This window comes from Phodopus roborovskii, unplaced genomic scaffold (genome assembly GCF_943737965.1).
Source record: "Phodopus roborovskii unplaced genomic scaffold, PHOROB, whole genome shotgun sequence".
NCBI lineage: Eukaryota > Metazoa > Chordata > Mammalia > Rodentia > Cricetidae > Phodopus > Phodopus roborovskii.
The window spans coordinates 3,738,718-3,753,668 of NW_026126461.1; the positions used below are offsets into that span (position 1 = coordinate 3,738,718).

General features: G+C 50.3%; 1 protein-coding gene across 2 annotated transcripts in view; it reads right to left on the minus strand.

The window, feature by feature from the left end:
* The window catches only part of Iqca1 (IQ motif containing with AAA domain 1), a 106,102-nt gene that overhangs the window by 5,971 nt on the left and 85,180 nt on the right, over window positions 1-14,951 (minus strand). For both annotated transcript variants that reach the window (XM_051190771.1, XM_051190770.1), the window contains 2 exons: window positions 9,214-9,300; window positions 3,600-3,777 (listed from right to left, as the gene is read on the minus strand). In XM_051190771.1, the coding sequence (XP_051046728.1) occupies window positions 3,600-3,777; window positions 9,214-9,300 (265 nt within the window). The remainder of the gene's footprint in view (window positions 1-3,599; window positions 3,778-9,213; window positions 9,301-14,951) is intronic.

Below are 14,951 nucleotides of genomic sequence, written 5' to 3' on the forward strand. Positions count from 1 at the left end.
CACACCCACAGTCGTCAACTATGAAAAATGAACTACAGAATATTTGTGTGCTGTGCATGTACTTGTGTGTGCAGAGACACAGCATAGCAGGCCTGGAGACTCTGCATCCAAATACAAACACCACAGAATCCAAAAATATAATCTGCAGACAGCAGCCTCAACTAGACAACCGTGTCACTTACAAACAGTCCTGGCTTCTGCCCAAACATGTTCAGCCTACAGAAAAGACCAGTGGTTTCCTGTGGTGACTGGCAGGTGAGGAGGGGAGGGTCATAACTAGCCGGAGCCCCCGCAGAAACCAAGATGGGATCTCGGATGGCTTCAGTCTTTGCGTGCATAGGACTGCTACCTGTGGCATGAGGTGGAACTGTCTGTGGGTAGGCAGTGAGAGCCTGGGCACCCCAGACTCAGAGCCTCCGTCCTGTTTCTGCCACATGTCAGGTATGAGTAGCTACAGCCTTGAATGTTCCTGGCCCAGACCATCCAACTGCTTACTATGATGGATCTCCATCTCCACCAGTGAGGATTTACCAGTCATGGAATGCACAGAGTTTGGTGTTGCCAGGAATATACAGAAAAAAATCAGACTTACACACACACATACACACACACACACACACACACACACACACACACACGCGCGCGCGCGCGCTACATGAGAACAGAAGGAAGACTATCTGGGGTGAAGAAAGGGACCAGAAGGTGGAGGGGGAGGTTGGTGGGGGTTCCATTTTAGCATGCGACAATGACACAACATGACATTGTTTAAATGAAACTCACTATTTTGTTTGGCAACTAAAAATCATTTTTAAAAATGCTAGAATTTATGTAGCACTGTTCTGAGAATTTCTCAAAGTGCACACATTGCTTGATGGTCTGAGGATCATCACCCTGAGGCGCGGCACAGTGTGAGAGCAGTGAGGGGACTTGTCCACCTGGCCACTGTCACCTCAGGGCCCAGGGCAGATGAGAGCAGACACATGATTTCCACCTTGTGGTTGATGAGCTTGACCTATCAACATTTAAAAGAAGGTGTCTGATGGGTGTTGGTGGTACATGCCTTTAATTCCATCATTTGGGTGGGGCAGAGGCAGGCAGATCTCTGGGAGTTCAAGGCCAGCCAGAGCTGTCTCAGAGAAGGGAAAGGAGGAAGAGGGGAAGAGGGGAAGGAGGAGGAGGAAGAGAAGGAGAAGAAGAAGTAGAAGAAGGAGGAGGAGAAGAAATAATAATCTGTGGTGTTTGGTGCTCCTGGAGCCACTGTCCTCAGAAGCTGTGGGACCTGGCATAGAAAGTTCCAGCTGAGACAGGAGCTCCACAGTGGGCCCCAGACTGGCAGGAAGCTGATGTAACCTAGAGTGCGGATGGGGAGGGCTAATGTGGGTGTGGTGAGGGTCCTGTCAGGACTTAAGAGCATCCATGACTGCAAGGGGCCTTTTGGTGGGCACTGTGTGTGTGTGTGTGTACATGTTCTCACATGTAGAAGCCAGAGGATGATGCCTGATATCTTCCTCAGTTCCTCTCCAGCTCATTTCATGAGACAGCATCTCTGGTTGAACCCAGAGTTCACTGATTTGACTGAGCTGGCCGGTGGGCCGATGGAGGTAGGGAGCCCCCGTCCCTGCCTCCTCGGAGCTGGGATGACAGGTGTGCACCACCATGCCCATTCTGTAAAGTGGGAGCTGGGGGTTCAAGCTCAGGTCCTCATCCAGGTCAGCAAGCACAGCACTGCCTGGGGCATCACTCCAGGTCCATCATGGGCTTCCTCTGTTAGGCGGGAAGGCCCCTCACTGCAGACCAATCCACACCCCCCTTTGTCTGTGGAGAAGGGGAAGACTCTGGGCTCTGCCATCTGCTTTCGATGCCTCCAACTGGCCAGACCCTGGCATGACACAGTATCTTAACGTTCATTTTATCTTGAGCTTCATGGGTGAAAGAGTTAAGTGATATGATTTGGGTGAGTGTCTGACCCCCTGTGGCCTTAAGTTCCAAACAAATGTGAAGACATCTCCTCTGTATTCATCCCATCTGGGTGGGGCCTGTGATGAATTGTGTAATTAGCCAGGCGGACCCTGGGGTAGAGCAGCTCGAGTGAAGCATTAGGGAGGTCCAGGGGGCTCCTGAGGACCACAGGAGGCATTCATCAACCTGGGGGCGGTTTGTGCAGCAGCTTGATTTGGGGCCAGGAGCGAGGCAGACACTGAGTTATGTTTGGTAAGCCTTACTCTGAGCCCCTCTCCCCAGCTGTCTGCTGATCTCTCTGTGCCCATGCCACACCCTGTGGCATTTCCCAGTGTGTGTGTGTGTGTGTGTGTGTGTGTGTGTGTGTGTGTGTAAACCACTGGAGCTCTTGCTGCTGATAGATGAATGGGGGAGTAGTGGCCCCAGCCATGGATTTGCAGCCTCCACCTGCAGGGCTGGAGGAAACCACTTTGATCACCTCCGAGGCAGGAGTGGTCCTTCTTTAAGACAGATGTTCTGTGGCACTGATAGTGAAAGCCTCAAGGTCCCAAGAGAAACACTGACAGTATTTATAACGACGGTAAAAATGGTGGCTGGACAAATCACTCCCGGGAAGAAATGTATGAGAAGCCGGCCCGTGGTGGACAGGCCCTGGGCTTAGGAGAGGTACTTTCTGTCCCAGAGGAAGGGCTGCCTTCTCCATCAAGATGATGAAGCCAGGAAACATTCAGGAGAGAATCTGAGGAATGACTGGGTTCTTGGAGATGCCTGGCATTTTGTCACAGACTGCAATGGCCTGCCTCTTCTCTCTGCTCCTCACAGCACAGCCTCTTCATTTCCTCATCTCCCATCGCCTCTGCCTGGCTCCTTGATGCTCCATATTTTCCTTTACTGGCATTCCACCGGTGACACCACACTAACTGGTGACACACCACACCCACCCATCTTCCCTCTGTTCTGGTCTGGCTGGCTATGAAGAACACTGTGGCCCTATGTGATAAACAAGCCCTAGGTGGGTAGAGATGTAATGGGTTCCAGAGTCTTCCTTGCTATGTGTGAGACACAGATTTTTTTTTTTTCTTCCGAGATTGGGTTTCTCTGTATTGTTTTGGAGCCTGTCCTAGAACTAGCTCTGTAGACCAGGCTGGCCTCGAACTCACAGAGATCAGTCTGCCTCTGCCTGCTGAGTGCTGGGATTAAAGGTGTGAGCCACCAATGCATAACTGAGACATGTGTTTCATGAAGCCAGGCCACACTCTTTGCCGATAGAGTGACTAACAACCTAGCTCCCAAAATGCCCAGGTTCCCCTAAGCCAGTGGTTCTCAACCTGTGGGTCACGGCCCCTTTGGGGTGGGGTGGGGTCAAATGACCTTTACACGGGGTTGCCTAAGACTATCAGAAACCACACATATATGTTATGATTCATAACAGTGGCAATGTTACAGTTGTGAAGTAGCAATGAAAATAATTTTATGGGTGGGGGTGACCACAGCATGAGGAGCTGCATTAAAGGGCTGCAGCATGAGGAAGGTTGAGAGCCACTGCCCTGAGCCCACCCACAGCCCTCTAGCTCTACTCGCCTGCAAGCAAACCCCAGTGCCAGGCCTCGGTGCTGCCTGGAAGGCCTTAGGATACTTGCCGTATCTGGAAGCGTAGTCAGGTCGGGGAACCAAAATAATCTTTTGGTATACCCTGCAGAAGGACTGCAGTTCAGCGTCGAAAGGGCGCTGTGTGGTCCCCACAATCAGGATCCTATCATCTGGCTTCAGGAGCTTCAGGAGTTTGGGCAGGTGCTTTTTCAGGCGTTTGGGTTCATTCTGGGAGGAGAAGAGAGGGGAAAGGTTAGGCCACATGGAGGGAGAAAAGAGCCGAGAGTAGAGAAGACGAAGTGGACTTGTGGTGACATGCGCTCGGCGTGGTGACTTTGAGGTTCTGATTGTGGCTTCTCTAAAAGTGTCCCTGGATGAGCCCTGGGAGGTGCCTCCTGCTTGGCTGACTTTTTACTGTGATGTTTTCCTACATATGGCCTCTGGTGTTCAGACTCAGAATCAAGAAGGATGGAAAGAAAGAAAGAAAAGAAGGAAGAAAGAAAGGAAGCACCTGATGGAAGACCCAGGACCCTGACCCTCAAGGGGCCGCCCAGAGGGCTCATTTCCTAGTGGAAGGAACCCACTCTGTTCCGAGCGGTCTTTGCTTTCCTTTGCTGTCCAAGGCACCACAAAGACTGGGGGGGCATGGCTCTCATATCACCAAGGGGTCTGAAACTGAAGCAGCTTGAAGGCAGCCGGGGGCCGAAGCAGCTCAGGGTCACATCTGCACTAAGAGGGAGATGCTGGAGTGTGGATGAGTTCACTCTGGACCCCAGGAGAAGCAGAGCTGGCCCTGTTGCCATGGACAATGCCTGCCTCAGAGTTAAGCCTGACTGTACAGCTAGACAAGAGGAAGCATGGGAAGAGGGCTTGGACAGAGGTGCCTCAGCCCAACCTTGGTCATGGTGGCTCCCATTGGCTGGTGACTAATGACAGTCGGCATCTTTTCATGAACTTAGTGGTCCATTACGTATCTTCTTTGAAAAAAAAAATGTAGATTTTTAGCTTATTAAAATTGGGGGCATGGTCTTTATTATCTTGTCTGGCTCTCTTGAATTTCCACACAAACTTGAGGATTAGCTTTAAATGTGTGCGGCGGAGTCAGCAGCTGTGTTTGTGGGGGTTGCACTGCATCTTGGGGCGATGTCATCTGTGATGGTTGGTTTGTCAACTCAAGCTAGAGTCATATGAGGAGAGGGGACCTCAGTGGGGAAACAGATTGGTCTGAGGCCACATCTGTGACATATCTTCTTAACACCTGACGTGGGCTTGGCTACCCTTGGGCAGGTCACCCGAGTTATACAAGAAAGGCTGAGAAAACAACAGGGACCGTGCCAGGGAGTAGCATCCTCAATGGCCTCTGCTTAGATTCCTGCCCTAGCTTCCCTAGCTTCCCTCAACAGACCTGCAAGACTATATAGTTCCATTGCCAAGTTGGTTTTGGTCAGTGTTTTATCTCAGCTGCAGAAATCCAACTATGACTCCATCGTAGCAACATTAAATCTTTAACTCAAGTATACTAAATGTCTTCCTGTTTAATGAAGTCTTTGGAATTTCTTGATGCTTTTATAGTTTTCAGAGAAGTCTTGTGCTGCTTGTGCGCTACTGTGGAGATGGGACTGTGGCGGGTTGAGAGGTGAGCGGAGATGGTGAGGGTACACTAGTCCTTTAAGAAGCCAAGTAGGGCAAACAAGCCTTTTAGGGGTGGGTAGAATGCGAGGGGGTACATGTGTGAGACACCCAAAGGCTGGTGGAGAAACGACTGATCTGAGGGTTCTAGAAGGCTCCAAACAGGGACACACCTGCATGGCTAAGCCCATCTACCCTTAGTAGCCCGGTTGCTATGGTGATGGCAGTGCCTACTCTCTTCCCTTTCTGAGGCAGGATCTTGTTACTTGCATGCCCTGAAATGGCAGGGAGATCTAAAATTAAGTAGCCTATTTGGATGACAAATGTTGATCCTGGGTGGCATCCATGGTGACACCTTTATACGGAGGAGGTGTGTTCTCCCGAGTCGGGAGTGAGAAAGCAGGGCTGTGTTCATCCAGTTCATCCAGTCCCCAGCTCCCCAGTACAGTTCAATTTCAGAGCTGTTCAGCACAAGACCTGCTCATCAATCATGCGGGAAAACGTCTCCTGATTAGCTGGCCACCTCCACATCCGCCACCCCCCCCACGGCTGGCCTGCCAGTCTCTCACAACTGTATTACTGTGGGCAATTTCAAATTAGTGGCTAGCATCCACACGGCAATTTCAATTTGCTTTTCTGCAGTTAGCGCCACAAAACGAGCATCACAGTCAGCGCCAACCAAGCAAGCAATTCCCCGGTGGAGACCTATTGTGGAGGCAAGGAAGGCTGGGGCTAGATGAAGTAACAAAGGGTAATGGTGCAGAAAATGCAGGAGCAGGCACCCTTGCTTCAATCTTTACCTTCGTCTCTGACACGACTGACCATCTGGTTATAGCAATATCACGGGGCAGGCACCAGCAAGGGTCTGCCAAGGCAGGGCTGGGTTCCTCAAAGCAGTGTGGGTGGGCTCCCCCTCCCCCAGGATTTGATTCTTCTGACATTTCTGAACCTTTGTCAAGGGTTGCTGGGGTGACACAGAGGGTCAGGAATGATCCAATTTCAGAGTTCCTTATTTTTGGCTCCTAAGACAAGAGGTCCCACGAGAGATATGGAAGGCAGGATGGAACAGAGGACTGGCCCTGTAGCAGAAGAGAAAGTCAGCTTCACACCAAAGGTCTTCCAGCCTGTGAGTGGTACCCAGGCACGTTTGAAGGCATGGCCTCCATACTTAGCCTGGTTCTGAATCCCACATTATCCCTTCCCAGTTGTGTTCTCTTGAATCTCTGTTCTCTTTTTGCGAGAGGTGACCAGGTCTCCTCTCAGGGCTGCTGGGAGTCGCCCTGATGTGTTTATTGTGCCTCTTCTATGTGTCATCCCTGTCAGAGCCTATCTTCACACCCCGCAAGTGTGGCATCCTGACGTAGGTTCCACATTCCACTTTCCTCGTGGCTGGCTAGGCCTTCTCCATCACCTCACTGCTCAGAATGGGGCAGGTTTCATGCATTTTACTGTGTGAGGGTCTTAATCTGAGGCAGAGGTACTGGGGGGGGATACATCATCATGGATATGATTTCAAGGGACGTTCCTAGAATCTCCAAGCATGGCAAGAAGCCACTCTGAGCCAACGGCCTTGCTCTTTGTGCTGTGGCTCTGGTCATCCAGAACTGGCCTCCTGGTTTGGGTAGATGTTTTCTTCTCTGGACATTTGTAGTTTGGAGATCCGAGAATCCTTTGGGATAGAGGCTGGGACATGTTGGAGAAATAAAACAAATAAAAAGTCTGGGTCCCATGAGGACGGGAGCTGGTGAGTCCTCTTTTCCACTGTAGCAATCGCTGGTCTGGCCTTTGGCCCTCCCGTTCTGAACATGGGTGTCCACTGCAGTGGGTTCCCAAGACCTTGTGGTTGGGGACGTGGGTAGAATGAGTCCAGGCTCAGACCCAGCATGACAGGAAAGCATTGAGAAATTTGGGGTTCCTGCTCCCTGGGTCAGGCTGGAAGTTGCTGTGCTCAGGTACCTTTGGAGCTTGCCATGCACATATGTTCCCCACATGCTCACTTCCTGCTGGGGTGGCTGGGTCAATCCTGGCCTTGTTCAGGCACCTTACGAATGTTCTTACTCAAATTCAATGGAATATTTTATGTGGTGGGTTGAATGATAATGGCTCCGACAAGCTCATATATCTGAATAATTAATCCCCAGTTGGTAGAACTGTTTGGGAAGATTAGGGGGTGTGTCAATGGTTTCAAAAGACTCCTGCTATGCCCAGTGTACACTCCGTCTCCGGCTATGCTCAGATCAAAATGGAAGTTCCCAGCTGTTCCTGCATCCATGCCTTCACTAGGCCAGCATGGACCCTAAACCTCTGAAACCATAAGTCAAATTAAGTGCTTTCTTTTATACGATGCGTTGGCTGTGTTGCTTTATCACAGCAATAGAAAAGTAACTAATATATTCTGGGACTTGTGCAGGATGTGATCTGTGGTCAGAGTAGGGGATTTCCCCCTACAGTCAAGGATCTTCTGACTGATGTGAACAGAGAAAAAAAGTTCAACTTTTCCACAGCGAGCCTGTGCTTCCCCAAACTCCATCTCCTACAGAGCAGACTCAGCCACGGATGGTGTTTGTGGGGTCGGGGAGACAAGAGTGGGAGGGTGGATGTGGGGTCTGGAGGGGTGGTCTGTCTGTACCAGCAACTTCTCCATTCCTGCCAGCGCCCTGCTTTGCACACTGCTCCCCACGCGGGGTGTCTCATCTTGCCGCTTGCCGCCAGCATCCCATAAAGCAACCCTAGCCCTCCCCACCGACCTTTGAATCTCTCATCAACAGGTCCCATCCTTCAGATTCTCTGTGGACTTAGCTTGCTGTAGTTTCTGATAGCCAACCGGTAGAGCTTAGGGCTCATGGGAGAGGAAGCCAGAGAAAGTTCCTCAAGTCAGAGGCTCTTCTGGCTGATATTTAAATAAGCAGAGACTAACAGAGGTTAAGTTACGTGATGAACGACACACAGCCAGCTAAGATGAGGGGCAGAACCAGCCTCCTGAGTTTCATATCACTCAGGCTGAAGTCCTGTGGGAGAGGGAATCGCCATGTCCGTTAGCAATCCACAATATGATTGCATCATATATGTGACCCCTGGCTGAGCAAAGCCCTGCATTCCCTTTTAGACCCACGATGACTTTAGAGGGACGATCACCAGGTGATTTCTGTCATCAGTTTCTCAGATCCGGACTTTTTTCTTCCTCAATGTCTCGACATGGTCAGCAGGGGGAGCTAGCCACCAGGTTCCCAGATGAAATATAACAAATGAGTCTTCCTAAGAGGTTTTGAAATGACAGGGCAATCAGGGCTCATTTGGAGAAGCAAAGATGAAGCTTTCGGGCTTTACCCAAATCACCTCTACCTGCTGAAAATGATGTATAATACATAAGTGATTAAAGTCTTTGCGGATTTAATCAGAAATTCACAGCTAACCACTATTTGCTTTGCTACAAATTGGTGTGGGATAACAAGCCTGTGTATCTGTTATTTTTTTTTTTTAACTTGTGGGAAATTTGCTGGTGATTTGTGGGGGGAAGTGTGGGGGAGGGGGGCCATTGAAAAGAGAGAAAAGGAGGAAGGAAGCAATTGAGACTGAGCTCCCCAGAGGCCCTGAATTCAGGGCACTTAGCTTTGCTGTTGATGGCCTTTGTTCACGAATTTCAGGCCCTTTGCTATTTGTTATTATGAACAATAGGAAATCGTAATAATAACTCCATGTGTGCCCTTGGCTGTAACTGAGCAGAGTTCTCTGAATTGTTTCTTTGCTCTGAATCATGTTTGGGCTGAAAAACCTCCCTCCTTCCTTCTTTTCCATTTTCTTCCAAATTATGCCTCATAAAAATCAAGGCACTGGCTTCTTTCAAATACTGACAAGCACTTAGGGCAGAGAGATCCTACTGTGGAAGGATTTAGAGCCCTGGCGTCTCCTTTACTGCTGCTTTGAAAAGCTAAGACTTCCTTGAAAAGTAGAGATGTTCCCTTGTGAGGGGATCCCCATAGAGGAAGGAAAAAAAAGTTAGAAATGAAAAGGAAGCGAGCCACCAGGAGGACTCACCAGCTTCTCAGCCTGCGGGACTTTTTTGTAGAAGGTTTTCTCCGTGTCTTGGATCCACACCACGGAAGGCTGAAGCTGGCGAGCCACCTGCAGGGGACAAGAGCCAGCCTAGACGTGAATGCATTCGGGAATGTTTGCTGTCTTTCCCTGTGGCATCCCTGGTACACCCCACGGAAGGCAGGCCCCCAAGTCACCAGGAAGCGTGTCTGTCCCCCAACCCCCTTGCAGCTATCATCCGTGTACTTTGCACCTCAGCTCCGGGCTGGGAGGTGAGGCCATGGGGTGGTTCTACCTCCACAGGCCTGTCTTAATGGACACATTCCTGTATCAGTGCCCAGAGCCCCTGCCTAGCTTGGTTTGTCATAAACCACTGGTTTTCAGCTGAAAGTGAATGGGGACTGGGCCACGTGTTTTAATCACAGCCTATGCACAGTTCCCTGATTCATTCAAGTTTGCTTGCTACGAGAAAACAGTTTCATCCCAGGCTCCTGCGATGCTATTTGTTCATCTCTGTTCACCTGTGCCTTTGTGACTGAGGCTCCCCCGCAGGATGGTGGCACTGAGCCTTTCTGGAGTGAGCGGGGGCTTCGTGGCAGAGTTAGGACTGGACTTAACCAAGGCTTGTGAATAATTGCCACACACCTAACAATTTCTTCAAAGCGCTCACCTAGTAGCTGAGTTCAAGGATTTTTTTTTTTTTTTTGCAACAATTTGAGCTTTGTGTGAAATTGTGGTGGACAAAGGCAATAGCAGCTATGGCACACAGACAGAGTTAGGAACTCTTATTTATGCATTTCTTGAGACATTGTTGAGGCACTAGGGGCTTCATGGCAGAGTCTGTCTCCCTGGGACTATCCCCCAAATGGGAAAGTAGATTCTGGCCCTTCAAAGACAAAGTAGCTGTTGACTGAACTTAATCCAGCACCTGTGGCAGATGCAGCATGTCCCTGAACACACTAGGACACTCAGCAAACTGTAGGATTCAGCACACTTGGGGAGGTAGTAGGCTTTTAGATTGTGTACCATAGAGTTCAGAATTCAAGACATTTTTAAATCCCAGTCCTCGGGTGGTGTGGAGTGTAACTAAGGGCAGTCCAGCAGTGAGCAGTGGACCTGCTTTGTACCAGATGCGGGACACAGACACTGCACATGTCAGAGTCAGCAGGCATGCGACTCAGCCATCACCCGCTGGGCCCTGCCTCTTTCCTCAGGGCCTTTCCTGCATTCGATACCCTCAACTCAATCCACAAAGCGTGTCCCATTACCAACACCCTATTTATACACAGGGACACTGAGTGTCAGAGATGACCTGAATTACACAGCTGCAAAATGGCAGGACAGGCCCAGAGGCCAGCAGAAAGCACAGTCTACTCCTGTGTTTCTCTAGTCTGTTCTATACCTAGGACGTGAGGCAGCTCCAAAGTCCCTGCCTCAGAGGTGAGAAGCAAGGGTCCAGGAGATGGGTGCATGGTGAATAAAAACCAAACACTCTCTGCTGATTCCATAAACCTAGTACTCTTTCTTCATAGACACTACTTCTATTGAGTCCTACCCCGAACCACGGTGGCTTATGAATTTGGGGCAACGGAAGTGGTTACTTTCCACCTTGTTTCCTGTAGTTTATTTTTGGCACAAGAATCTGAATAGTTGTTTTCTCTTTTCTAGAGTCTGATTACTTGACAAAAAGAGAATAAAAAAAAAATTCAGTCACGGGGAGGGGTAGATGGCCCAGTCAATAAGATGATTGCTGTGTAAGCATGAGGATCTGAGTTTGAATCCCCAGAACACAGGTTAAAAGCAACCATAGTGATGTATGTCTGCAAGCTCAGTGCGGGGAGTGAGAGACAGAAGGATCCCTGGGGCTTGCTGGCCAAAACAGCCGGATCCAGCTTCAGTGAGAGAGACCTCTTCTCAAAAATAAGGTGTTCAGTGATCGAAGAAGATGATCAGTATTGACCTCTGGCACACACGCACGCATGCATGCACGCACGCACACACGCATGCACGCACGCACGCACACACACACACACACACACACACACACACACACACACACACACACCCCTTTCTGTCTGTGCTAGTAACTGACTAAACAGTTTGCATATGTGTCTGGTCTGGCTCGTCTCACACAGCCCCCTTCTCTCCAAACCCCAAGCCCATTTCATTGCCAGTGTTCCCTGGACCCGCCACGGCTACCTCCTCCAGCTCTGGTGAAGCTTTGCAGGCTGCTAGGGAAGGTGAGGCTGCCTGGCAGTGGGCTGAAAACTCTCAAACCAATTATCTGAGGAGTGACCAGCCCCAACCAGGCCATCTGCCCGGCAGCTGTCACCCTGGCCGTGAATACATGCCACAAGATAAAGGGACACCATCTCTGCTTCTCTCATCCTCATCTATAGTCTTTTATTTGATAAAATCAGTGCCCAGAGATGTCAAAGCAACTTATCTCATGGCTCTCCAGCTTCAGCATTCTTCGCGTCTCAAGGGAAGGTCATGCACGCACTGCAGACGGAGGGGCTGCAGCCAGCGATCCCACTCCAGTCCGGCAGCGCGGGGTCCGTCACGTTTAGGCACCAAGATCAGTGCTGAGGTGGTAAGGACTCAGTGAGAGAGGCACAGAACCGTGCAGGATGGGGGGCTCCCCCTGAACAATGCTAGCCCCGCCGCGGAGCCAGGAGAAGGGACAGTCAGAGGGTGACAATATCAGGGGGTGTCGGCTGCGACTTGTGCTCAACATTTTACTTATGGGCTGGTCAGTGGAAGGTTCGTGATGGGGCAAAGAGGAGCCAGAGTCAGACTCAGCCTCCTCTCCCTACAGCACAGTAGCTTTCCTTGGGATGATACTGGAAGCTCCCAACCAGGGGTTCTCAACCTGTGGGGTTGTGTGACCCCTTTGGGGGTTGAATGACCCTTTCACGGGGTGGCCTAAGGCCATCAGAAAGCACAGATATTTACATCCCAATTAATAACAGAGGCAAAATTCAGCTACGAAGTAGTAATTTTATGGTGGGGATTCACCACAACATAAGGAACTGTATTAAAGGGTTACAGCATTAAGAACCACTAATCTAGACCTTGATGTTCTGGCTGAGAAAGGATACTTGTGTGGCTGGGTACCACTGGCACCAGGGCTTTTAAATTTTAAACATTCTAGGTGGTTTTGTGAGGCCATTTTCATGCTCATATATAATGCACTATGAGCTGGTGCCCCTAACTCCTCTCTACCCTCCTCATTCCCTCGTTTTTCCTATGACTCCCACCCATGACTCCCTTTCTCCAAATTTCCTGACTATGTCTATCGGGTCTCTAAACACTGGTGTCCTCTCTCTTCTTTCCCCTACCAGAAGGGTCACATGAAATAGAGTCACCTTGCTCTTGGGAGCATGAGTGTCTAATTTTCCTGCCCTTTCTGAGGGGAAGCTGAGTGGAGGGTGGCCACAGGACTTCTGGTACCTGTGCGCTGCTGGCCAGGAAAGAGAGGCCTTGATAACTGAACAGTGAGCAGAGTTTAGAGAAACTCAGGTCCCCTTCCATGGAGAATTAAGACATAGGGCTGAGGGACTCTGAGCAGTGGGGTCAGCTTTCCCAACTTTCACCTGAATGTAAAATGAAGATAACTTTCTCTGTCTTCCTTTAGAGACTCAGGGCGGAGGAGCTCCGAGGAACTGTGTGGAGTGACTGGGTCATAATTCATAAAAATCAATAACATAGGGACCCATCTCAAGGGGCTAGGACCTCAAAGAGCCAGGAAAGCAGGAGATGGCACATGTGAATCTGCAGGTGGTTCAAGACCAGCAAAGACCAGGGGACTCAGAGGGAGCGTGGCAGGGGCAACTGGGGTGAAGGCTGCAGACACTAAAGCAGACAGAGCTCCAAGGTTTCCAGATGTCCATACACTGGTGGAGAAAGCACCTGCCAAGCTCTGTGGGTGGTAGCTAGGCTCTTGGGCCCTGGGCATGATGCGAGGCACAAGAGCTTTTTAGGGCAATCCCAGAAGGGGTCAGAGGCTGGAAGCCATGTGATGGAATTTGCTTACATCTTAGAAGCCATGGATAAACTTGGAAGCCATGGAAGCATGGGGAAACTTCAAGGGTCTGTGTTAAGGTCAGTATGTGAGGTCTGCCGTGGTTGGCACTATTCCAGAAAATGGGCAGCCTTGGCTCTGTGGGCAGTGGGCATTGAGAATGGCGTGGCAGAAGGCGGGAGGGCAGGTGGGACTGGAGCCTGGGTACCTGGGTAGGTTGGAAGGGTCTGGAGGGGCATGTAGAGTTGGCCAAACACACGAGGAGTTAATATGGGGCTGGTGTTTGGAGAAGTAGATGCGAGGTAAACAAGGGAATAGTAAGACTAAAGGGGAGCAGATGAAGGAGGAAATGACGTCAGCTTGAGCCACCATGAGCTTAAAGGTACCTGGCATCAGAAAAGACCAGTGGCCCAGGAGGCAGATATCTAGGAATGCTGTTGGAAGTATCCGCAAGGAGAGGGGAGGAGGGATGGAGAGATTACAGCTGGCATAGAGCCCAGGGACTTCCAGGAAGTCATCCTGGAAGCAGGTGCGAGAAACAGTTGGCTGTTGGCAGTGCTGGTCAGGAAGCTGAGTAGTTAGGATGTTACTGGTGGCCTTGTCAGTGGTGTAGGGGACAAGGCAGGTGACAGGCTGCTGGAGTGTGCATGGACGGGGTCCAGAAGGCCAAGAGGGTCTTTCAGGAAGACGCGCACACGGTGCATTGGGGAAGTGCAGCCATAGCTAGGTAGTATGTGTCCAGGACCAAGTGCAAGAAGACCAGAGATGTCACATGATGAGGTGGACAAGCCGGAGAAGACAATCTTGGAGGGAGACAAGGTAGGAGATGTGGATGGAGTGAAGGAGAAAGGACTACCACAGTGGGACATTGTGTGATGCTGATTGACTAGGAGTTATCCCTTGTAGGTAGACGGATAGAGACGGGTCATTCTAGGCAATAAAGGTGGCGAATCTCCAACACGGCCAGCTTCTTCCTCAACCTGACTTGAGATAGAAAGAAGGTCTTGTGGGCTTCTATCTCTTACTAGCAGGCTCTTTGCTGATGGTTTCACTCAACAACTTCAAGGCCTGTTCAGGACATGTCACAACAGTTCTGGACCAATCAACCATCCTGCCTTTCTTCCAGCTGGCTGACACTTCAGGGGCTTTAAGGCCCCCAGCCTTCAAGAATAGACTGGCTAATTTTGTAATTTTGGCTTTTTGAGTCACCCTCTGCAGAGGGCTCTCTCTCTCTCTCTCTCTCTCTCTCTCTCTCTCTCTCTCTCTCTCCCCTCTCTCTCTCCTCTCTCTCTCTCTCTGTGTTTCCTCACCTCTAATAAACACTGTTTTCCAGCTGATGAGTCTGTCTTTGGGTGCAGATTTCTCTGCTCCTGCCTGCTACACTTCAGATTTTTCCTGCCCTTTAACCCTTTAACTGGAAGGGAAAGTGAGCCCATCCAAGACCCTTAGACTGTGTCATTTGGGGGACTCTTCTTGGACTTCTTCTGAAGACTTTATCAACTAGACACATTGGCAGAGGTACCGGGCAGACATGCCTGCCAAGGAGAAGGTCTCTTTATTGCAACACCCACCAGGCAGAGCTCCAGAGCACAGACTGGTCTAGGCCCATTGACTCTGTCCATATCACATCTGTCTCCAGACATTTCCTGTCTCTGCAAACCCCTCCATGCCAGCCACAGAAATGGAAAGGGTCTGTGACTCTGTGAGCACTGCCCCA